The sequence below is a fragment of the Sycon ciliatum genome, chromosome 10, assembly GCF_964019385.1.
Source record: "Sycon ciliatum chromosome 10, ocSycCili1.1, whole genome shotgun sequence".
NCBI lineage: Eukaryota > Metazoa > Porifera > Calcarea > Leucosolenida > Sycettidae > Sycon > Sycon ciliatum.
The window spans coordinates 7,351,656-7,375,483 of NC_088652.1; the positions used below are offsets into that span (position 1 = coordinate 7,351,656).

A 23,828-nucleotide genomic window follows, 5' to 3' on the forward strand; every position below is an offset into this window, starting at 1 on the left:
TTGGTTAGTTTGCATTCTTTTTGAGCCAAAGTAATGTTGCAATATTCCTCTTGTGGGTTGAGGGGCATATGATGGGCACAAGTATAGAGTACTACGAACTCTTTTGAATCATTTTATGGACATCTCTGCACACACCAAAACATTCTTGTTCACGTGTGTTGAATTGATTATGCCCTCGACGCCCTCAAAGTTGTACAAGTGCTAGTGTGCACGTGTGCCGTATGAACTGTGCATGTGCTGTACTCATACGCATGCATGCTTACACCAAAGTGTAAAAAACCGCGCCAAACAAAGACAAGTGTAACATTCATTTCAGTTCAGCACAAGTAACAAAGACGGAGATCGTTTCGAAGCAGTTTATTTCATACACAGAGCAGCATGGCTTCAATATTTTGTGTGGCCACCGTATGCTTTGATTAGGGCTTCAACACGACGTGGCATCGACTCCACGTATGGGGAAACCGTGTCGGGAGCCAACCAGTCCCACTCCAGGTGCAGTGCCTGCACCCGCTGGTCAGCATTCTCGCAGTGATGTGGAATTATTCTCTTCATGAGAAGAGCTCACACATTCTCAATTGGATACATGTCCGGCGAGCAGGGAGGTTGAAACAGGATGTTGGGTACTCCGCTATCGAGATCCTGCTGTGCTTGAGCTGACGTGTGGGAGGTAGGATTGTCGAGCTGCAAGGACAAGTCGTTTGCAAAGAATCCGATGCCACTCGGTACAATGTCGGCTGCCATTCCTTGGGCGAGCGTTGCTGCATTCCACGCAGGAGCGAAGGACAAAATTAATGCCGAACGGTTACGAAAAGTAAATTGGCCCCGAGAACGTGCACCTTTGCTGGACAGTGTGGCACCTCGACTATTGGCTTGTCGTTCTGCGGGTACCAGGACATAACACGTCCGTCAGAACCCAAGGCAATGCATGCCGCGTCTGCAAAGACAACGCGGTCAAAGTCAAACTAGGGATGCTCAATTCCCCATACTAGCCGGCTGTTCTTTGCTGCTTCTGTCAGAACAAACCTACGCACCGGCCGCCTGAACCTGTAATTATTCCGTCTGAGGCTTCTGCGTACCGTGCTGGGGGGCTGCCATTTCCCCACCAGGTTGCTCCGTGTCCAGAACCTCAGAAATCTTCTCACTGTTCGCGAAACAATTGGCAGCGCTGTGATCAGCAACAAACTCCATGCCCACAGGTGAGAGTCTCGGCATTGTTCCGCTGCCTGCCTGTCTTGCTACGCTTCTCCCAATTTCAACTCGATTGCATGTGTCCTTTACCTGAACATGGACAATAGAATCGAAGATTTTTGTGACTTGTTTTCGATTTCATCACATTATTGATGATCTGTTTCACTTACCTGAGTCTTCTTGTAACCGGTTATGTCCATACTTATTTGTCTCGGAGTATGACCTGCTCTGTAAAGGGTCGCTATTATTTCTCGTCTACTCAATCCGCGATATTCATGTTAAAACAAAATGGCGTCACGATTTATTGAAAGTGGTATAGTTGGTGGTACGAGTGTTCAAAACCATTTGAACTTCATACTGTTCGTCTTCTTTTTGACATGCTCTCTTTCCATCGTCCTTAGCTTTTGTTTATTGTGAGCTGTTTTGGCTTTCTCCTGTACCTCTGGGGGATGCCAAGTGATGGTTTTGAGAGGCTGGTGATGGCTGTGAGCGAGAGTTTGCCGATCGGCGTCGTCCTCGCTGTAGCGATGAAAATACTAGTCACTGCGCACCTGGCAGATATCACAACACGTCGGAGCGTCCAGGAGCAAAGGAATCTTGGGTTTTCACTGGAATCTAGTTCCTCCAGCATCGTGTAGCCCACCGTCGGTGAATGGCCGTCCAGAAAGGTCGAACCTGGTCTTCTGCAGCATCTCGCAGTCCTGCGAGGCACACCGTGTACGCGTGCCATGTATTGTACAAATAAAACTCATGCAGTAGTGGACTCTACAGTGATTAGTCTCAGCCTGTAGTGTAAGCTGCAAAAGACACAGGAAATGTGATTGGTCTCTGTACACTCAGTGACTGGACGCCAACACCCCATTCTTCTCCTGCAGGATCTGTTTGACATTGACATTATGCAGTAGGTCGGCATTGACCTGGTTTGGCAGCTATCGTAATAGTATCTGCCTGGTTGGATGTAGCAGGTTGGCGTTTGCTCGTCGTCCAGTCCGGAATTTTCTTGTAACTCACGGTGGAGTACGCGCAGGGTTTGTGATCATCCCTGTTCACTTCAATATTATCAAACACAACGTTCCCTTTGTCACTTATCTTATCCTGAGTACTGAATTTGCTGACAATATTGCACCACACTTGTCACAACCTACCGCCACTGCTGGCGGTGGCGACTGGTTCGTCAATGGCGGTGACCAGGCTGACTGACCAGCTTCGAGACAGCGGCCTCGTTGTCAACCCCGCGGCAGCCTAAAGGTTGATTTTATCGATCCAGCCTCAGCGCCATGTTGACGATGCCCTAGTGACTGTGTGTCATGGATTGCCTTGCCATCAGCGGTCATTGCCGTCCACCTTGGTGCAGCCCTCAACAACTGGCTCAGCCCATGGGAGTCTCAAGTGGACAAAGTTGTTGCCAAAGTAGCTCAGAAGATTGGTGCATCGTGGTGTAGGTGAGCACATAACTAGGACTTCCCAGCGCATATTTTTCCAGGCTGCGATACTATGTGACATGCTGTACTGCACATTCTTTTCAGCACTGCAAGGCCGGCAGCTGGACCGACTGCATGGGGCCGCGCACATACAGGCCGCCTGTTGCCAGTGCAGCATTCTGGAACGTTCCTTCTTTCTGAGATCCGTGGAATAATAACTTTCTTTGCTTCAAAGCAAGTTGCTTACCTTTCTGTTGTGCTCCCAGCGTCCTTACAACAATAACCTACAGCAATGTTTTATTTTCCTTTCCATTCCCCAACCAATGAATACTACAATGTCGATTCTATTTCTGAATACTTTAGTGTGTGCCCGCGCACGCACGTGTGTGTGTGTATACCTCACTCGCCACTCGAAGTTCTGTTCCCCATTACTGGAACACTGCCTGTTCTTTCAGGACCTGCCATCATCTGCAGATGGGCATTCAATGATTGTATTGTGTGCATGTGTTTCATTCAGAATCAGATCCGCTATCGTTGCTATAAGAGAAAATCTGTGGGTTCACATCCAGTGCATTTGTAGATTTGCGTGCTTTTCTCGCCACGGGCGCATACATGGGACATTGTGTGTGTGTGTGTGCGTCTGTGTGTATGGGGATATTGTATGTATCGGCTTTTGGTACTAATGTTCAGGTCTGTGCTTGCATGTGTGAACATGAAATTGTTCGGTTCTGTGCATGCTATTGCTATGTTGTATATTATTGTATGTATGTGTGCATTTCCACGAACAGTGTAGATGAGTGTGGAGAGTGCATTCATCCCTCATCAACCACTTCCCCTTGGGCTTACGAGAGTTTTTTCTGCGTACCTCTCATTTTTGTTTGTTTCTCTCTGATACTGTATTGATGCCGGTACCTGTACCTCAATGTGTTCCTCTATCTGCAGTCGCCTTTATCCTTCGGTCAAGTTAACGTTTATTGTGCTCTATTTATCGTGCAAATCAAAATAAACAATAATAACACAAGTCATGCTAGAGTGGCGACATGTGCGTGTAGTAGGGTTGATGCGATGGGACGTTATAATTAAGTGGAACAGAACACACATTGGGCAGATTGATTGGGCATCATTGATTGTGCTCAGTCTAAACAGTGAACATAATAATTATCGTCAGTGACAAACTGTAGCGGCTAGCCTCCAATAGGTAACTGGCACTAGTCGCTACTGCTTGTTTGACAGGTGCCGCCAGAACCCCTGTTGTGTCATGCTATAGATGCACATGCCCTATTCTGGGGCATACTGAGGTACTTTGATTTTGCTGACTGCATGTAGACAGCATCCAATAGTAGTACTCGTAGACCTTGGCTCTTTGTAGGTCAAGCACCATCGCATGGATCGATCGGTGACTATGCACTTGGAGGTTGGAATAGCCCGCGCTGAACAGATCTTGCCCAGGGAGTGAACTCGCTTACTCGACTATCCCGGTTTTAGTTAACCAGCATGAGTGGTGCAATTTGTTCATACCATGTTGCAAGCTCACAGTTGTTTGGGCAGGTTTTGAGCTGCACCACGAAACAAAGCGAAATAATGGCGTGACTGTAGAGCAAGGAAGCGGCGAGACGGCACTTCCAGGACGAGACAGGCAGTAGAGATGTGTTCACAGCACGAGCAACCTCTCAAACCCTGCCGGTAATCCACAGTTACAAGAAAATGTCGGACTGGACGACGCGCCAATGCAAACCTGCTACATCCACCCAGGCAGATAGCTGCCAAACCAGGCCAATGTCGACCCACTGCATACCGGTATGTCAAAGTCAAACAGATCCTGCAGGAGAAGACTGGGATGATATTGGCGTCCAGTGTACGGACACCAGTGACATTTCCTGCGTCTTTTGCAGCATACAGGATAGACTCATCACTATAAAGTCCACTACTTCGTGATTTTTATTTGTAGAATACATGACAGGCGTTTTCAGTGTGCCTCGCAGGACTGCAAGATGCTGCAGAAGACCAGGTTCGACCTTTCTGGACGGCCATTCACCGACGGTGGGCTGCACGATGCTGGAGGAACTAGATTCCAGTGAAAACCCAAGATTCATTTGCTCCTGGACGCTCCGACGTGTTGTGATATCTGCCAGGTGCGCAGTAACTAGTATTTTCATCGCTATAGCGAGGACGACGCCGATCGGCAAACTCTCGCTCACAGCCATCACGAGCCTCTCAAAACCATCACTTGGCATCCCCCAGAGGTATAGGAGAAAGCCAAAACAGCTCTCAACAAACAAAAGCTAAGGACGATGGAAAGAGAGCATGTCAAAAAGAAGACGAACAGTATGAAGTGGGTTTGAACATTCGTACCACCAACTATACCACTTTCAATAAATCGTGACGCCATTTTGTTTTAACACGCATACGGTCCATTCATTTCCTCCAAAGAACTCATTATTTTAATTTTTGAATAGGGCTTGCGCAGAAAACTGTAGAGAATGGTTTCACCTCATTTTGGAAATGGGATTGCGAAGCATGTTTGTGTGTCATTTGTTTGCTGTTCGTCTGCACTGTGGGCTCTGTACGAGATTTTGGGAATGGTCATGTCCTTCTTCTCTATCTCTTCTTGAGCTGTACTTCGTGAAGTGAATGAAAGAAATTTTGAGCGGTTTTTAGCATGCAACACGTGCACTCCGAACTTTTACACGAGGTGCGTAGAGTTGAGTTCGTACACACAAATCGCCAGTGATGTAATGGAAGCTGGCTTCGCGGCGCCGGCTTCGCACTTCGGGCCGGATTTCACCGAGTGCAACTGTAGTACTGTACCTTGGCTGAGGCGTAGTACACGCACTGGAGTCCTTCCGTGCCATGAAAGGAACTGCTTCCTAATAATTATAGAGATCAGGCGCCATGAGCCCTGTTTGTAGTAAACATTGCATTAGTAGCGCTGATACCTTTATGCAAATACAGGGTAGTCTCGCCTGCACATAAGGGCGTACTCCTAATCGTCGTGCGGCCTGGGCTTCCCCCAATACAGCTGCCCGCCATTGCATGCCAGACACCCCCATTGTTGCGCGCCTAGCCACGCGCGTGGGTTTTGCCTGCTCTTTGGTTGTCAGCGATAACAACGGTTTGCCGTACGCTGCAAACCTACATTTCTGCGCATGGAGCGCGAGGATGTCATCTTCTTCCGCTCTGCAGTACATAGTCATTAGGCTCTTCCTTCGATACATCGGCAACGATCCGTTTTAGGCGACTCGGCGCAACATGGGATACAAACTCAAACAAATAAACTTACTTGCAAGAAAGCCGGATTTGCATCCAGAACAGATCCAGTCTATTGAGCGCGAGGAGAACAAGAACAGCAACTCGCCACACGTATATTATTGCCGCGGAATACAAATCGCGATTTTCTCGACTTTTTCCACAAAAGATGTGGTCATGTGTCAGTGCGCTCTGGTTCAAATATCAAGGAAGCATACATAGTGTGCTGAATAGGGCTCGTCTGTATGGGTAGAATAGTAGAATATTCTTTCGTTCGTACTGTGCATATTCGTTAGAATATTCGTTCGTGATTTTGATATTCGTTGCAACACTGCTCTTAACCGTCCACCTCTCCACACTGCACTCTTGGCCCACAGTCACAACACCACTCCATAGCGAAGAAGTTCGTTCTTTGGTAGATAATCTATATCTTTCAGACCGGTGTTTTCCTCAATAAGAGTTCCCCAGTAGAGGTAGATAACGAAGAGCGCAGTGTTGAGAGGTGGACGGTTAAGATTATTTTCAAATGGCCGAGTTTTTCGCTAATTCTGAGTCACACTGTACTCCGATAAGTCAATTGACCGTGGCACACGCTTCTGCAGTACTCTCGATGACTTAGACTACTGGCTGCGCCTCAGTCTATCCTCTACCTGGTACACCAACCAGCAGAAAACAAGTCTTCAATTACAGATAGGAATACATTTCGAGAGAGAGAGAGAGAGAGCGAGAGAGAGAGAGAGAGAGAGAGAGAGAGAGAGAGAGAGAGAGAGAGAGAGAGAGAGAGAGAGAGAGAGAGAGAGAGAGAGAGAGAGAGAGAGAGAGAGAGAGAGAGAGAGAGAGAGAGAGAGAGAGAGAGAGAGAGAGAGAGAGAGAGAGAGAGAGTAAAACTACAAGTATCGCCTGTGTCGGTAAAACATCGTCTAAGTCAACTAACCGACAAAGAACCCATGTACTCTTGGGTCAAATCAAATAATTGTCTCAAGCCAAGAAAGGATCGTGCATCAAGACGGCATGGGAAAATGGCGACTTGCATCATCACGCGCACGGGTATAAATTTATAGCAAAAAGAAAGGAACGTTACCTGCGCACAACGCAAATAAATCGAATGAGGAGATGGGCAATAAAATAGTAAATCAGAGAACGATCGAGTACTCGACGTAGACACAAAGGATTAGAGAGACAATGTCAAACGAGGAATCAGGAACAATAATCAAGGTAAGGGACAAGGGAGAGTGTCAGTAACAACGCAGCTGACTATGATGTTACCAAAGATAACGTTGTACTATTTCAAAGTTTAACTATGTTAATTAACAGAGCAAGAGAGTGGGCCTGTCGACAGTCAGCGTGAAGAGAATTCTATCTGGCTGCCGCCAGAAAAGAAATAGAGTGCATGCCATACTGGGTATAAACAAGTGGCAGAACTAAGGCTCTTTGTGCCTTGCCCCGGTTGCATGCAGGGTGACCAGGTGCAGTTGCCCGAAGCAGCTACAAAGACTGAAGAAGAGGATTAGCAAAATGCTGGGCCAAGAAGCAGTACACGAAAACATAGAGCTTGAGGCTAATATGCTGTTCCGAAGAATAGAGGTGATATAAGCGAAGAACTAGTTCAGTGGGGGTGGTACGATCGAGTCCAAACACTCTCTTCATTGCTATGTGACTATTGGTCACAATCCTATTGTACAGAGTTGTGCTTAAGGTGGCTGGGGCATGAATTCTTTTTCATAAACACCCCCTTTTTATTTCGTTTTTGAGTTCCCCTTAGCTTCCAGAACGATCGAACAGCATTCCATAATTTTTTGGTGGGGTCACCAGGCATTTTCTTGCAGTATCACCCATTCTTTTTTTGGTCAATATCGTGTACAATTGCGTATATGATACATAGGGAAAAGAAAGAAAACAAAGTTTATCAGTGGTAATCTTTTGTTGCAACCACACATACGGCACAGAACTAATACCAGAATATCAGAATGCGGGGTTTCAACTCGACCCAAGGAGAGTACCTCGAAAAGAATGGAATGGAAGCGGAAAACACACACATACACATAAAACATGATCCTTCTTTCTCTCTCTCTCTCACACACACACACACACACACACACACACACACACACACACACACATACACATATCAGTGCTCGCAGGTGCCGGTGCACCACTGCCAGCAGCAGCAGTAGAATACATGTGCATCTAAATAAGAGTGTTAGAACATTGCATAGAAGCTCTGTAAAAGCTCTGCTATACGAAAAACTCTGCGTATGTGCCTTCAATACTGCTCTGAAGTACCTACAAGTAGAATATTAGTAAGCTGAAGAATACCACTAAGTTTAGTGAAAAGATAGACACAGAATGCAGTACAAACAATTTGCTAATGACAAGCTCAATATAATTATAGCACAAGAGGACCGGATGGGAAACAAAATAACAAGCAATACATCATGGGAATGGCTACAATTGTTGTAGTACGAATATGGATCTGGCATCTGAGGCATCAACGACGTTCCTGTACTGTGGTAAAAGAATGGGACCTAAAAGAAAGAGGCAAACGACAACCGCATGTACACACATGCAAGCACACACTTAGATGCATCCCCCACCCCCCAATTATATACACATGGACACACACACACGCAATCAAGCATGGGTGACAGACACATGCACAGACACATGCACACACACATGCACACACACACACACACACACACACGCCCCGCTTGTACAAGGGGCAATGAAATCTGCAGAACCTGTGCCTTGGTCAAACCGCGACATTTATCAGCTGGACAAGAAGAAGAAAAGGTATCATCGCCTTTGGCTGGCCGACAAAGGAAATGTTCAACTCCACCAGCAGTACCGGAAGGTTCGAACTCAGGCAACGAACATGTATCGCCGTTGTAGGAATGAGTACTTCGCACGTCAATGCCAAGAACATTCCAGAAACCCCCGCCAGATTTGGAAAGTCATCAATACCGTCACCGGACGCGGGAAGCAGAAAACCGAACCAACCTGCAACATCGAAGAGGTAGCCAACGTTTTTCATGACATTGTGACGGATCCAAAGCGCCCATCATGCCTAGCCTCTCCCGTCGGCCCACTTCCATCGGATAGCCTGCACACGTTCCAGCCAGCCTCTTGTTCCGTAATCTACCGTCTACTAAGTCAAGTCAACCCTGCGAAAGCAACGGGCAGCGACGGTGTCCCAGGATTCCTGCTGAAGTCCTGTGCCGAGGTCCTCACACCATCTGTCACCACACTCTTCAACCTGTCACTGAAATCTGGTGCAGTGCCTGCCGGTTTCAAGTTGGCGGCTGTAAGCCCGCTGTTCAAGTCTGGGGATCCGTCTCAGCCGACAAACTATAGGCCAGTGTCGCTACTTCCGATTTTGTCAAAGTTGCTGGAAAAGCTGGTCCAGCGGCAGCTTGTACGGCACCTCGACCACACCGACGCTATCCCGGAAACTCAGTTTGCATTTCGCCGGCAGCACTCGACGGGTGATGCACTAGCCTTACTGGTTGATCAGCTGCAAATGGCTCGCGACAAGAAGGACTCCTCTGGAGTGTGCTTCCTTGACATGTCGAAGGCCTTCGACAAAGTGCGGCATGCAATTATGATCCAGGACTGCTTTGAAATTGGAGTTGGCGGTACGGTGATGAAATGGCTCGTTAGCTACCTTACAAACCGGACACAGCAAGTCCGCATCGGTAGCGAACTGAGCAACATCACAGTATGCACAAGTGAAGTACCCCAGGGATCTGTATTGGGGCCTATCTTGTTCAATATATACACCCGAGCGGTAGCTGCAGTAGCTCACCCGACCCCTAGCATACAATTTGCTGACGATATTGCACTGTACCAAAGTGGTTCCAACACGGCAACTATTTCACTGGGACTCTCGTCATCCGTCACTGCGCTGGCCGACTGGCTCGAAAACCGCGGCCTGATATTGAATGAACGCAAAAGTCAAGTTCTGTCCATCTGTGGGAGGGATGCGCAAACCAGTATCGCTGTAAATTGCCATCAGACCCGCTTACCTGCTTGTACTGCGGCCAAGTACTTGGGTTTAACCATCACCGAGCAACTGACCTGGGACCCTCATATCCACGATGTTACAGCGAAGGTGAACAGGAAAGTTGGAGCATTGTGGCGAGCCCGGCGATCCCTTTCCCAGAAGGCCAGGGTCCAATACCTAAAATCCGTTGTGATGCCCGACCTATTATATGGAAGTGTGGCCTATAGCACGTCCCTCTCAGCTTTCGCTCTAGGGAAACTCCAACGTCTTCAGAACCGTGCCATCCGCGCTGTGCTCAGCCTACCACCCACATCTTCGGTAAGCCACCAAAGGGAGAGCATATCCCTCCGGAAAATCGAGGAGACACAACACCACCGACTCCTCGATCTCATCTGGCGCGGCCTGAACGGCCAATGTAGTACAGCGCTTTCAAAGCAGCTGAAGCCCGCAACCACGGCCCCAACTCGACATCAAGCCAACGCCGGGCTCATTCTCCCGCTGGCCAGGACGAATACAGGCACTCGCCGACCGTTCTTCCGTGGACCTGCGCTGTGGAACACTCTGCCAGCCAGTGTACGTTCCTGCAAAGCCGTGGCCGATTTCGCAGCAGCCGTGTACCCGTACACTCTCAGGCCATAAACGTTTTTAAAAGAAGAGAAACAGTGACATGCACCCCCCTCCCCACACACACACGGACAGTATGTATAGGCATATAACGAACGGTCTTTTCCTGTTAGCTCTGTTTGTCCAATACATGAGATATAACGTCTTTCTTGTTGTTTTTCCTTCTCCATGTAGCTGCTTCCAGCATGGTAAACGACAGTACCATGGCCTTTTCAGATTTTCATTGTACCTATTTGTAGTACCTCCCGGGATCAGTATTTTCCACTTGAAATAACATCCACCCCAATGCCTCATTCTTAGCATTCTTTTATTCGCTTCCATATAATTGGGCTTATTGCCCGTTTGGTATTGCGAATTCAAATAAAAAACAACAACAACAAAAACAACACACACACACACACACATGCACACACACATGCACACACATATGCACACACACATGCACACACACATGCACACCATTGGACCATTGGACCATTGGACGCCCATCGCCGGAGGCGATGATAGCGATGCTACAGCAGAAGCCATAGCAGCTTGTGCTGGGATTGCACCATTCTACAGCTTGCACACACACACATGCACACACACATGCACATACACACACGCACGCACGCACGCACACCCCCCCCCCCCCCACACACGCACACGAGTGGATTGTTATGTATACTGAAAGACATACATACATCGAAACATAAAGCCATAGATAGGCATACACAGATTGCAGAGTGCCTTATTGGCTTTGCATAGGGAGAATAGATGTATGACAGCAGTGAACATACATGTCAGAACTCATGATATCAAAAGGAATGTAAAGCATGTGTAGCTTTTCTACAATCCAATAGAAAACCTTGAATAAAATGAGCACACTTACCTCAATTGTCACATCTATTCATCTAGGCTGCACGTTTCCTTGCAGTAATCCACTCCAGATATGCCGGGTCAGGACAATCGTAGCCTTCTCGCAGTCGTCTTTCATACAGAGCTCTCTTCCTTGGCGACAGTGTGGGAAGAGGGACCGGTGGACTGGTGGTGGCCACACTTGTTGCGACATGGCCAGAGCAACTGTGCGTTGCCAAGGAGCTGGTTGCAGAAGCACCCGAAGCAGCAAGACTTGAAGAAGAACTGGCCTGCAGAGCAGTGGCTGGGGTGGTTGCTGCAGCTGTCACACAGGAGCTGCTTCCAGGTGGTATCAACTCAAAGTGATCAGCCAGCTTCTTGATAACGGATGCGGTCTTGGTCACACTGGGTTTCCCGTCACTGCCAGCCTCGCCAAGAACCCGAGTCAGCCCATCTCGCTGGCCGCGGCTGTAGGCAAGGTTCAGGTCACTGTGCCCCAACCCTGACCTTGCAATGCGTTCTGCCATGGACTTACTGAGGGCGGATCTCGGCACTTTGCTCAGAAGTTCCGCTGTTCTGGGGCCAGCAAGCTGATGCAGTGTATTCATGACTACTGCAGCCGATGTGGCTGTGTAGCGATGCTTTGCCAGAACAGCTTGCGACATGGACTTGGCAATTAGGGCAGCAAGGTCATCGACATCCGCTACAGCATCATGTGCAGCGTATGTCATTCCCACGTAGTCCGCAACAAGTCGCTCCTGCGCATACGAAGCAAGGCCAGGCAGAGCCTCCTTGAACGCTGGCAATGTGTCCGCAAACCCGTGTACAGCTTCCAGCAGCTTATCAACTGCAGCACATGCAGCAAACGGGCGCAGGAGGACTCTGCAATCAAAGCAATTGCAGTTATGGGCCACAAGAACCATTGACTTTGAGCGCAGACTGTCAAGCCAGTCGATGAAATCATCCGCGACTTCCTGCAGAACATTCGTCTTCAATGCATTGCCTGACTTGACGAGAGCTCGTTGTCCACCAACAATAGATACGGACAAACCAGTCTTCTCCAATGCTGACTTCTGGATGCCACCACAAGGCAACACATACCTGGAAAAGGTCTTGCCAAGCCCAGATGCAGCAAACTGAACTATCTCTGCCGAGTCATCGAGACCAGTAGTCTCCAGGTCAAACACGACATAGTCACAGGCCTCGGATGCAGGGATCGGGTCATAAGACACTGGCGCGGCTATCTCAGTGTTGTCCTGCTGGTCAAGTAGGAGGGCGCATTCAGACTGGAACTGAGTACCTTCGCGTACCTCGGTGGATGCTAGACGCGAGGACCGGGATTCTTTGAGCTCCAGTCGCCGCTTCTTGACTTCTTTCCTGCCCTGGCGCAGGGTTATCTGGTCCCTCAGCAGATCCAATCGTTCACCATGTGCACGGGCATGCTGGCTTGGTGAAAGCCCAGCCTTCTCGCACACGTCGGCTACGTAGGTTTACCCAACATTTTTCTGCGCAACAGCTGCACCAACGCGAAAATTGAACGACGGAGAGCTTCCGTAGTGGTGTGACTTTGGTTGCTTGCTGGCCACTGTGTTGTTTAGCGATTTGTTCGCTTGTGAACTGCCGTGATGCACAAGCTTCTCAGCATTGTCAGCATACGCACTGAATATTTTCGTGAATGCTGCTTGGGTGATTTGAGAAGATGGGTCTTTCCCAACTGGCAGGCTCTTGTGGCGGTAGCTGTCGGGGTCATCACCATACTTGCACCATTCTCCGCAGGCAGCATGGTCATCGTACATGTGAGGAACAGTGGTGTTCAATGCCGCCTTCAAGCCAATCGAATTGCCGCGATTCTGGGTGATGGAATACATGAATAGCTTCTGCACATACTTCATGACTTTGTCAGAGAGCTCCTTGTGGCCTTCCGCCTTCAGCTTGTACAGTGAATTACCGAGGTTTTTTTTACATGGTTGAGGTCCGACGCCTTTTCAACGTGATTGCCGACAACTTCCTGTACACGCTTGATGGCACTTGAGTCATCATCTCCAATCAGCATAGCAATGGAGATACCGGAAGACGGGAGCGATTCTACGATTTCACCTGCTGAATCAGGCTCCATTGCCTTGGCAGATTTGTCAAAATTCCTCCTGCAGCCATGGCTATCTGGCACTTTGCCCAATCTCTCGCCAGCGTAGCATGTTGCACATTGCTTTGACTGTGTTGCAAAGTCAACGACTTTCCCAGAATTCATGACTTTGTCAGAGAGCTCCTTGTGGCCTTCCGCCTTCAGCTTGTACAGTGAATTACCGAGGGTTTTTTTCCATGGTTGAGGTCCGACTCCTTTTCAACGTGATTGCCGACAACTTCCTGTACACGCTTGATGGCACTTGAGTCATCATCTCCAATCAGCATAGCAATGGAGATACCGGAAGACTGGGGCGATTCTACGATTTCACCTACTGAATCAGGCTCCATTGCCTTGGCGGATTTGTCAAAATTCCTCCTGCAGCCATGGCTATCTGGCACTTTGCCCAATCTCTCGCCAGCGTAGCATGTTGCACATCGCTTTGACCGTGTTGCAAAGTCAACGACTTTCCCAGTCTTGTCGCCAATAACACCAGCCAGGCTGTTCATCGCGCGTCCTCGCTTCTGCCAACCACAATCGAAACTCAACGTTATGCCGTCATCTCCAGCGATCTGCGACTCTTCGGCTGCTGCCGTCTCGCAACTCTCTTGCGCTACCTTCTCAACAACAAGCCCAATAACTCTCTCCTGACGGCAAAGTAGCTTGGGGTTAATGGCAGGGACGTCCAAGGTTGTCAAGAAGTGATTGACGTGAGTAGAGCCAATGCCTGCATGCTCCATTCCTGGATATACAAACACATGAACAAAACATATGTACAGACAGAAAGACACACACAAGTGACACATGCGCGCCCACACCCACATACACATCCACACAAACACACACACACACACACACACACACACATGCATATGCAAAAAAGAGACAAGCATGCAGATAATATAATTAGTCACTCAAGTGACACATGCACGCCCACACCCACATACACACACACACACACACACACACACATACACACACATACCATGTCAGTGGCGGATCCAGGATGGGGGGGGGGGGGGCAGGTGGCCTGGGCCCCCCTTTGAAAATTTTGACCTTGGTATAGGATTACAGTAGACTGTAGAATGAGCGCTCAAAATGACTTGGCGTGTCAAGTGGGTCATGCGTGCTGGGTACTTAAAGGGGCACTCCGGCTTCATTTTCGACGCCGAGTTTTCGATGCCAAGACGAAGGTAGGTGAAAGAGAAGACCCCTCGAACAAGAACGAATCTCCAGAAGTGATCGAGTCGAGCAGGAAGACGACTTTTGAATTTCGCCGAGCGAGCGCTGACGACGTAATGAGGGATTAGCTTGCCAGTGGAAATGCATCTGCGCACATACATTTCACATACTTTTTGGCCAATTTTCAATCGAAGAAGAGGTTGTTTGCTATGTTCTCCCAACGCCGTGAGCGATCCCGTCTTCTATACCCTTCCAGGTGCCCTGAAGGTCCTCCAGAGGAGAATTTATATCCATCAAAGCGTTGTCGATCCGCTAAATTCGTCTCGAGACATATTTACCCAGTGCAGTGCTGATAAATGTAGAATGTTGAATCTGTGATAATTGTCGACAATGGAGAGAGAGGCTGATAGCCGCTGTTGCATCGAGAGTGAAGCTGCTGGAAGTAACAACGGGGAGCCCGTTTGTATCACCTGAACAACCAGACTTCAAAGCAGCTTGACCAAATCGGAGGGTTCCTCGTTGCTTATCGTGAATATTACACCGACATGAATTACTACAAGTACACTGGTGAGTTTTTATCTTGTTTTGTTCGTATGCTAGTACCCTGGCCTGGAGTTCTCGTTAGCAAATTCCTATTCCCTGGCGTTTTCTAAACATTCCGTGTAGGACTGAATACGTGATCAAGTATTCCGATTTGGGTAGATGTGGAATATTTTCTAAATAGAGCGTTTGTAGAGAAATGGTTGCCCAAATACAACAAAATTTATTCTGCAGTTCTACAACTTGTACTGAAATCCAGTCAAAGTAAAAATGATTCTTCATGACAGTTGGGGTCAATGAAATCTGATCCAGGCATAACGAATGGTGACGCCTGCCACCCCGGGAAGGAATGCCCATTTGGTGGGGGATACCAAAGTACTCGAAAGTAGTGCGTGTTTCAATGTGGCATGGAAGTTATATATGATCTCTGTTCAATGCAACATACGATAGCTATCATGAATTGCCGGCCTCGAACGCAACTCCGACCAGAATTGGCTGTTCCCTAAGTTAGATGCTTTATAATTCCATGGCCCCAGCTGTAGTTATAGAGGTTTTTTTTGCACATTATTCTTATAGTCGATAGGTTTATACTGATGGCCACAAACAACGGCAGGTCAAACTTCACTGATGTGTTCATGAGCTGAGAGATTTCTTTCCACTATTTCTGTTGTGCACACAGGTCTGTCCAATATGCATTGACCGTATTGGGTATGGTACCTGCTCTGAGAAGGGAATCGCTGGAGCCACAGTCCAACTATACAGGCTTTCAAGAAACAGAGAGGAGCCATCTTTGCAAGCTGATACCTGATGTGTACCGACAGAATTCTCACGAGATACCTTACAGACTACGCCTGGTGTATACTTCATAGTACTCCTTCGACTACTGTCTAGAATCAAGTCGACTGAAACAAGTTCAAACAACTCTGGCTTCAAACGAGCCGTCGATTAGACAAACTAAACATTCTCTCATATACTAGAGCACTCTGACAACTCACGACCTATTCCTAACGATTGCCACCGCTTATAAATATGTAGAGTACTGATTGGAATGTGCTCACAATCTCAACAATTCAGTGCTATAATTATTTGAACTATGTGTTCCTTCCATAAATGTTGTATCCACATATAATCCACAGTGCTGCAAAGTTTCAGAGTTGTCAGGGTATCAAACAAAATTATTCCCGTAGCTATGCAGAAGACGTTACTTCAGTAACGTCTGGCGCTAGCCAGGGTCCACACAGCTTTAATTTGGTATTTGTTTGTTTGTTTGTTTGTTTGTGTCACGCCTGGCGCTATCCCGTATCTGTCCCGTATCTGTCCCGTATCTGTGACTACAAAGGCTCTACAGGATTGTACATAACAGCTGTCCACAATATTTGCGGGCTCCTGTATCTGTCCCGTACCGTACCAATATTCGTCGTATTATGTATACGACTCCCTGATGTAGAGGGAGATTTGGAAAGAAATAGGGAGACGAGGAGGAAATAATTAAATTAGAATAGACGCCGAATAGGTGATAGGATGCGTCAGCATAAACATACATGTACTTTGGAAGAGAGATCCCGTCGTCTCCAAAATAAGCGTGAACGAGCGATTCAGAACCCCCGTGATCGACAGAGTCCGCCGGTCCCAGGCAACGTCAGGACAGACATCCCGTTGAGTCCAGAACGCCCGTGATCGGCAGAGTCTAAGCCGGTCCCAGGAAACGTCAGGACAGACATCCCGTCGAGTCCAGAACGCCCGTGATCGGCAGAGTTAGCGCCGGTCCCAGTGAACGTCAGGACAGACATCCCGTCGACGCGCAGAAAAACTAAATCTGCAGCCTCTTTTGCCGTCGGACAGAATACGTATTATAGGAGACTGTAAAGTTATGTAATGTCCAAATTTCCACGTGAGCAGCAGGTCACTCGCGTTGATTTTTCGACGTGCGAGCCAAATAACGCGAGGTGAACTTTCGCGTCGCAGACATCCGGTCAACGCGCAGAAAAACTAAATCTGCAGACTCTTTTGCCGTCGAACAGGATACGTATTTTAGGAGACTGCTAAGTTATGTAATGTGCTCCACAGGCAACCATGCATTCGGCGTCGTCATTGGCTCAACAGGTCAATGTACATGTATTACTACAAAAAGGCCAGAAAATCCGATTACTGTATTAAAATCAACAAATTTTCGCTGGCGATTTAACTTCGCTGATTTCGCCGCTTGGTACCAACTGGCCAAAGTAAATCGCAGGCCAAAGTTTGTCATAATTATAAGCAAATGATGCATGATTGAGCAATGGATGCATGTGAGAGCAAAAATACCTATCGATTTCAAATTTGACGTGAAATTGCGCGTCACGTCGGAAATAACGTGCATCTTAACATCTCTAATAGAGAGGTTTCTATTTCTCATCGGCCAAAATTTGTTGATTTACAGTATAAGGAGATAAAAAGAAAAGAAGGAGCAAACCAAAAGTAGATGATTATTAGAGAAATAACAATCCGCAAAAAATTCTGCAAATATTTTTGCCTCAGTTCTTATAACATGTACGATGAGCTAGGCAAAAAAGCATAAAAGCATAGCGTAGGGCCCTGAGCTTCCAAGCTCTCTCGTTTCAAATACAGTGAAATTGTTTGTGGACATTATAGCGCAACTTGTAGTTCCCTGGTTCTGTTCTTTGCTATAAATTAATCCTTTGCTCTCTAGCTGCCGGCGAGTCCAACAGTGAAATTGTTAGTTCATATTTATGTGGGTATGTGGGGGGGGGGGGGGGGGGGTTGAACATATTTCTATATAAGGGACCTGCAACTGTAATACCACAGTACAGTGGATAGCAAATATGTAGAAAACAGAAATGCATGTTCCCCATCATTGTACATGGACGGGTGCAGCAGGCCGAAGCTATCAGCCAGAACAGGATTTACAATCGCCTAGAGATACTTGAGCTATTCCAGTATTCTTCGTGAGCTGTCCCATTCCACAATGGTTCATGCCACCATTATTTCTGGTAGTATCCATGTGCATAATTCCAAGACCATCTCGGATTCTTCAGCAATTTGTGCCACAGCAAAAGACAACGCTTCACTCGGCCACTGGGGCTGTCAAACTTCGCATCACAAATGAACTTCAATTTATCATCTGGTTCAAGTATATGTACTGCCATGACTTCACCATGCTTCATCCGCAGCTGGGCGAAGATTGTGGCGTTGAATTCCATAGCGCACCTTCTTGCTGCCATGCAGGAGTATGTTGAGAGAAGTGAACATAATTATTTTTACTAAAAAAACAACAGCCACTGAAGAGGATAGCATTAGCAATAGCCTTGGGGTAATTTCCTCCAGGTACACGTTGCTGGTAGGTCTACTGGTCGGTCTCCATATCGTCAAGTTCAGAAATCACCTGAAGGCTGTACTACACATCTTGCAGAAGGGATCCTGATCGAAAAATTTCTGATCATAAAATTCACTAAACTGAGGGCGAGACAAATAGTCAGTACTCCCAGATTCCGTCTAGCTGCTTTGATCAAGTGATGCTATCAAGCTCCCCGTTGTTACTTCCAGCAGCTTCACTCTCCCTGCGACAGCGGCTATCAACATTTCTGTCCATCGTCGACAATTATCACAGATTCAATATTCTACATTTGTCAGCACTGCACTGGGTGAATATGTCTCGAGACGAATTTAGCGGATCAACAACGCTTTGCTGGAGATAAATTCTCCTCTGGAGGACCTTCAGGGTACCTGGAAGGGTATAGAAGACGGGATCGCTCACGACGTTGAGAGAACATAGAAAACAACGTCCTCTTCGATTGAAAATTGGCCAAAAAGTATGTGAAATGTGTGTGCGCAGATGCATTTCCACTGGCAAGCTAATCCCTCATTACGTCATCAGCGCTCGCTCGGCGAAATTCAAAAGTCGTCTTCCTGCTCGACTCGATCGCTTCTGGAGACTCGTTCTTGTTCCGGGGGTCTTCTCTTTCACCAACCTTCGTCTTGGCATCGAAAACTCGGCGTCGAAAATGAAGCCGGAGTGCCCCTTTAAGTGTCCGGTGTCATGCGCTAGCCAGCGCGCTGTGTAGATCTACAACTACTGAGTCTGTACGCACTGCGACCTGAGCAGAGGACACGGCCGCACTTCAAACATGTGAAAAACGTGCCAAAAATGCAGGGCCTGGTACAAAGTGCAGCTAGTGCAGCGATCGCATTGGGCTGAAGTCCTGTACAGACGTCAGTGTATGGTGCTGTCGACTTCGTCCTTCCTTTTTCTTTTTCACTTGTCAGAAACTAAACGCTCTCTCTACTTCGCTTGTAGGCAACGGGTTACCTTCAGGTATGCGATGAAGAGGAAAGGGTCTGACATCAGGTCGTTCTTCAGTGGACCGGTAGATAAGAGAGCTTGCGTTGAAGAGCCGTCCAAAGGTCCGTCGAAGCCGCTGCCGAGTGGAAATGTTCCTGCACGCACTTGCGACGTAACCTGAACCTGCTCCTGAATGTGAAGTCATTTCAAGTCTCTGTTGCAACTCGCTTGTAGCATACAAATACCTGCTAGTAGTAGAGTAGTGTCGCCCTAATACCTGAGTTACAGCACAGCTTAACAACACTTCCAGTCCAGTTTGAAAATGTCGTGAGAATGGAATACAGCAGCTCTTCACAACTTCAGGACTTTGTCGTTGTTGTTTTGTCTTTTTTCGGTGGGGGGGGGGGGGGGACGGATACCTTGGGCCCCCTCTTCGGCCAAATCCTGGATCCGCCACTGCATGTATACGCGAGCCGCAAGAGAAGCACGCAAATCTGCAAATGCACTGGATGTGCACCCACAGATTTTCTCTTATAGCAACGATAGCAAACAAGATCTGAAGGAGACAGATCAAGTGACCGGCGCCAGATAACTGCATAATGCACACAACTGGCGAAGCCAAGTGAATCGACCACCAATGCACACCTGACCTACACCACACGAAGTGCATCAGCATAAAACGGCCAAGACAGTTACCTATGCACACCCTACACTTGCTGGAGAGAGAGAGATAGATAGATAGAGAGAGAGAGAGAGAGAGAGAGAGAGAGAGAGAGAGAGAGAGAGAGAGAGAGAGAGAGAGAGAGAGAGAGAGAGAGAGAGAGAGAGAAAGAGAGAGAGAGAGAGAGCGAGAGAGAGAGAGAGAGAGAGAGAGAGAGAGACATAGAGAGAGACAGAGAGATACAGAGAGATACAGAGAGATACAGAGAGAGAGAGAGAGAGAGAGAGACAGAGAGAGAGACAGAGAGAGAGAGAGACAGAGACACACAAACAGAGACACACACACACACACTCGTGCATGCACGCGCACGCACACATATGCGCGTGCACATGGGCATACACACACACGCACATATGTGCACTCACTTACACACACACACACACACACGTGCATGCATGCGCGCAAAAACATAATTATATGCGCATGCACAGGTGCATGAATGCACGCGCGCGCATGCGCGCACCCACGCACGTGCACACACATGCCCAAACGGAGAGAAGCATGCAGACACTTATATACTCATGTACACACAAATGCACAGGCATGCACGCACACACGCACATACACACACTTTTACAAACTCACCCAATGCAGCTTTGGTGTTGACACTGAATACTCGACGCTTTCCGTTCTTGCTGACTACGGACTTGGAGGTTTGCACTAAGTTCTCAGTTCTACAGGAGCTGCATTTCACCCAAAAAAATGCTAGCAAGTCCAAATCTCTGCTCAGATACAATGTCCACCAAATTCAGAACAGCTTTGCAACTACAGCAGCCACGACGAGAACGTTCCACCAATAGACTGATATCAACAATGCGACGATCAGCAATAACAGATTCTTCATGTAGACGTACGAAGACAAAGACAAAAAACGCTGCTGTTGAGTAGCCAATACATAGTACAGAAAACAATTAGCAACTTCACAAACCACTTACCTCCACTTTCGCCATCCACTTCAGATTCAGACGACAATTGTTCATCAACTTCCTGACCAGCCTCTTCGGGAGATGAGGAAGTAGATGAAAAACCTGCAGCACTTGAAGCAACAGCAGAGGAGGACATCCTCGTCCTTCCTCGCTGGCTGGCTACAGTCCTTCCAACAGCGAAAATATTCAGCAAGACTCCCGCGAGGAAACTATACCTTGTACCTGCCGCGTGAACGTCCCATCACAACCTGTCCTGGCACCACATTCCAAGCACCCTACAACGAATATTCCAATAACCTCCTACATTGACAGATATCTCCTCTGAAAAACCATTGCTGCTTCAGCTGTTCACTGAACGAATTGCGTCGTTTTCTTTATATTTTAAATTTTTTCACTTCGCGGTCTTTTCACTTCGCGATCGCGGCCGATCGCGCTGAGCGCCCCGATTCCATGGAAACGAGCGCCATTTTCTAAACTCATTTCGATGCGCTGCGCAATCAGCCCCAGCCACCGTAAACAATGTAGGTAAGCATTACTGGCATAGTCTAGGGTAGACTGAATAATAGACAAGTAGAATGTTCGCTTTGCATCATTTGTTAAATTTCTACGGCCATGTCGGAAAGCAGAAACTTTAGCAAACACTGAGTTAAACAATTTCTGAACCTGTGGCTGGAAGGTGAGATGGTCATCTATCAATAAACCAAGGTATTTGGCCTCTACAATTACTTATGTACGAAACAAAAAAGAACAAGCAAGGCTTGTTTGCTGCTACTTTAAGTTTCATGCTTTCGCAATCATGTTTCCTGGTGATTGTGGGAGCATGAAACTTGAAGTAGCAGCAAACAAGCCTTGATTGTCCTTGTTGTTTTGTATTATGCTCTGCCTTCGTGGTGTTGAGTACTGTCAGCACACTGGGTACATCCTCCGGTCATGTGCATGACATCTTTTACACGTTTTCTATTTTTAATTTTTTTAATTTTTTTCAGAATCGCGTAATCGAAATAGACAGCATAATCGAAGTCGCTTCGTTGTAAAGCGGGATTCACAGAAGCTTTTTTTGCGATGCGATTGGCGATGCGACGCGATTTGCGACGGAGGCGTGCGATGCGAACTTTCAAAATACCATTCACCGCAGAAGTCCCCGATGCGATGATAACTTGCTGATTTGGCGCGAAGTTCAATGCAGGCAGGTACGTCACAATGGTATTCGCGCGGTTTGGTACAACTTGTACAAGTTTTCGGGCAACTCTTGAATCTTTGTACAACTTTGCTGTAGAAAACGTCAAAATCGTACGCAAAATCGTTTGTCGCATCGCAAAAGTTGAGCCAAGCTCAACTTCTGCGATGGCCCAGTTGCGGCAGTTGCGTGGGCTGCGAGATGGCTGCGATTTGGGGATTTCCCGGTTTTGCGACCGTCGCATCGTGTGTCGCATTACGCGACCGCCGCATCATGTGTCGCATCGCAAAATAGCTTCTGTGAAAAAATTGCTTCTGTGAATCCCGCTTTATGATCAATTAGACGGATAAGAGATATAGTCGTTTCAGCCCTAATTATACACATGTACACACAAACGTGCACATACCCCCCCCCCCTCACACACACACATGTACACGCATACACACCGTGTACCATGTATACTCCCGTCACAAAAGAAGCACGCAAACGATAGCAATGATAGTGGACAAGATCTGAATGAGACAGATCAAGACTAGTGCCAGATATCTGCCTACAGTCCATTCAGAAAAGAATGATATCCTAGCTTCTGGCCATAAATGGGTCAAATTTTGAGTTTTCGTCTTATTTTTCATTGGCAATCCCCCATGGAATGGTCTTCCAATTGTTTTCGAAAGAGCCATAACAAGAAAAGGATTTCAGCCAGGTTTTGCCCCCAAAGCACTGAATTGGGGAAAAACCATGAAAATCCACTCCACTTGCAAAACAGGACATTTCCGGTTGGAACCCCAGTTGAGGTACCTTTTTTGGACCCTTTTTCAAGTTTCGAATCTCTCGGCATTGCACAGTGTACCACAAAATCGCCAAATACGGGAGCTCTCCAGAGCCAGCGCTCATCTTTTTCTGAATGGACTGTAATCAACACAACCTGTGAAGCTATGAGAATCGACCACCAATGCACACGTGGTCTGCACAACACGAAGTACACCAGCATAGAACGGCTAAGACAATTGCCTATCCTTGCTGTATGCACACACGCACTCACGCACGCACGCACCCCCCTCCCCCCCCCCCCACGCACACAAACACACATACACCAGGAAATATATTTACGTCACTTTAGTATGTAGGGAAGGCCATTGTATGGACCCAAGAGTGAATGGTGTGCCATGGTCTGCTCTACTGGCAGATGTTGGAATCCGTAAGGTTAAGTTATGTTGCTCTGGCCTGGCGCGAGTGACTAGATGCTACTTGTTGCGATCGAATATATTGCTCAAACCGTGTTCTGGAAAAAATTCTTCAGGAGAATCAAGGATAGAGATTGCCCGACTTACATGGTTCTTTACAGAGATCATGTTGGGTTGGAGATCTAGTAGGTACTTGACTACTTCCAGATGTCCTTTCAATGCAGCGCAATGAACAGACAGGTCATTGTGCTGTGTACAGGTAACACACACGACCAGACATTCCTATGCGTTATCCATCAGATAATATCTATACGAGTCATTGAGTGTACATGTAATGCACAACTCACTATGAAGTGAGTTGTGCATTACATCTACACT

General features: G+C 47.5%; 1 protein-coding gene across 1 annotated transcript in view; it reads right to left on the minus strand.

Annotated features, from left to right (window-relative positions):
- Window positions 1–23,828, minus strand: part of LOC135826583 (ankyrin repeat and sterile alpha motif domain-containing protein 1B-like) — a 48,483-nt gene that overhangs the window by 17,556 nt on the left and 7,099 nt on the right. Inside the window, exon 4 of the mRNA XM_065339187.1 lies at window positions 23,598–23,699. Within this exon, the coding sequence (XP_065195259.1) occupies window positions 23,598–23,699 (102 nt within the window). The remainder of the gene's footprint in view (window positions 1–23,597; window positions 23,700–23,828) is intronic.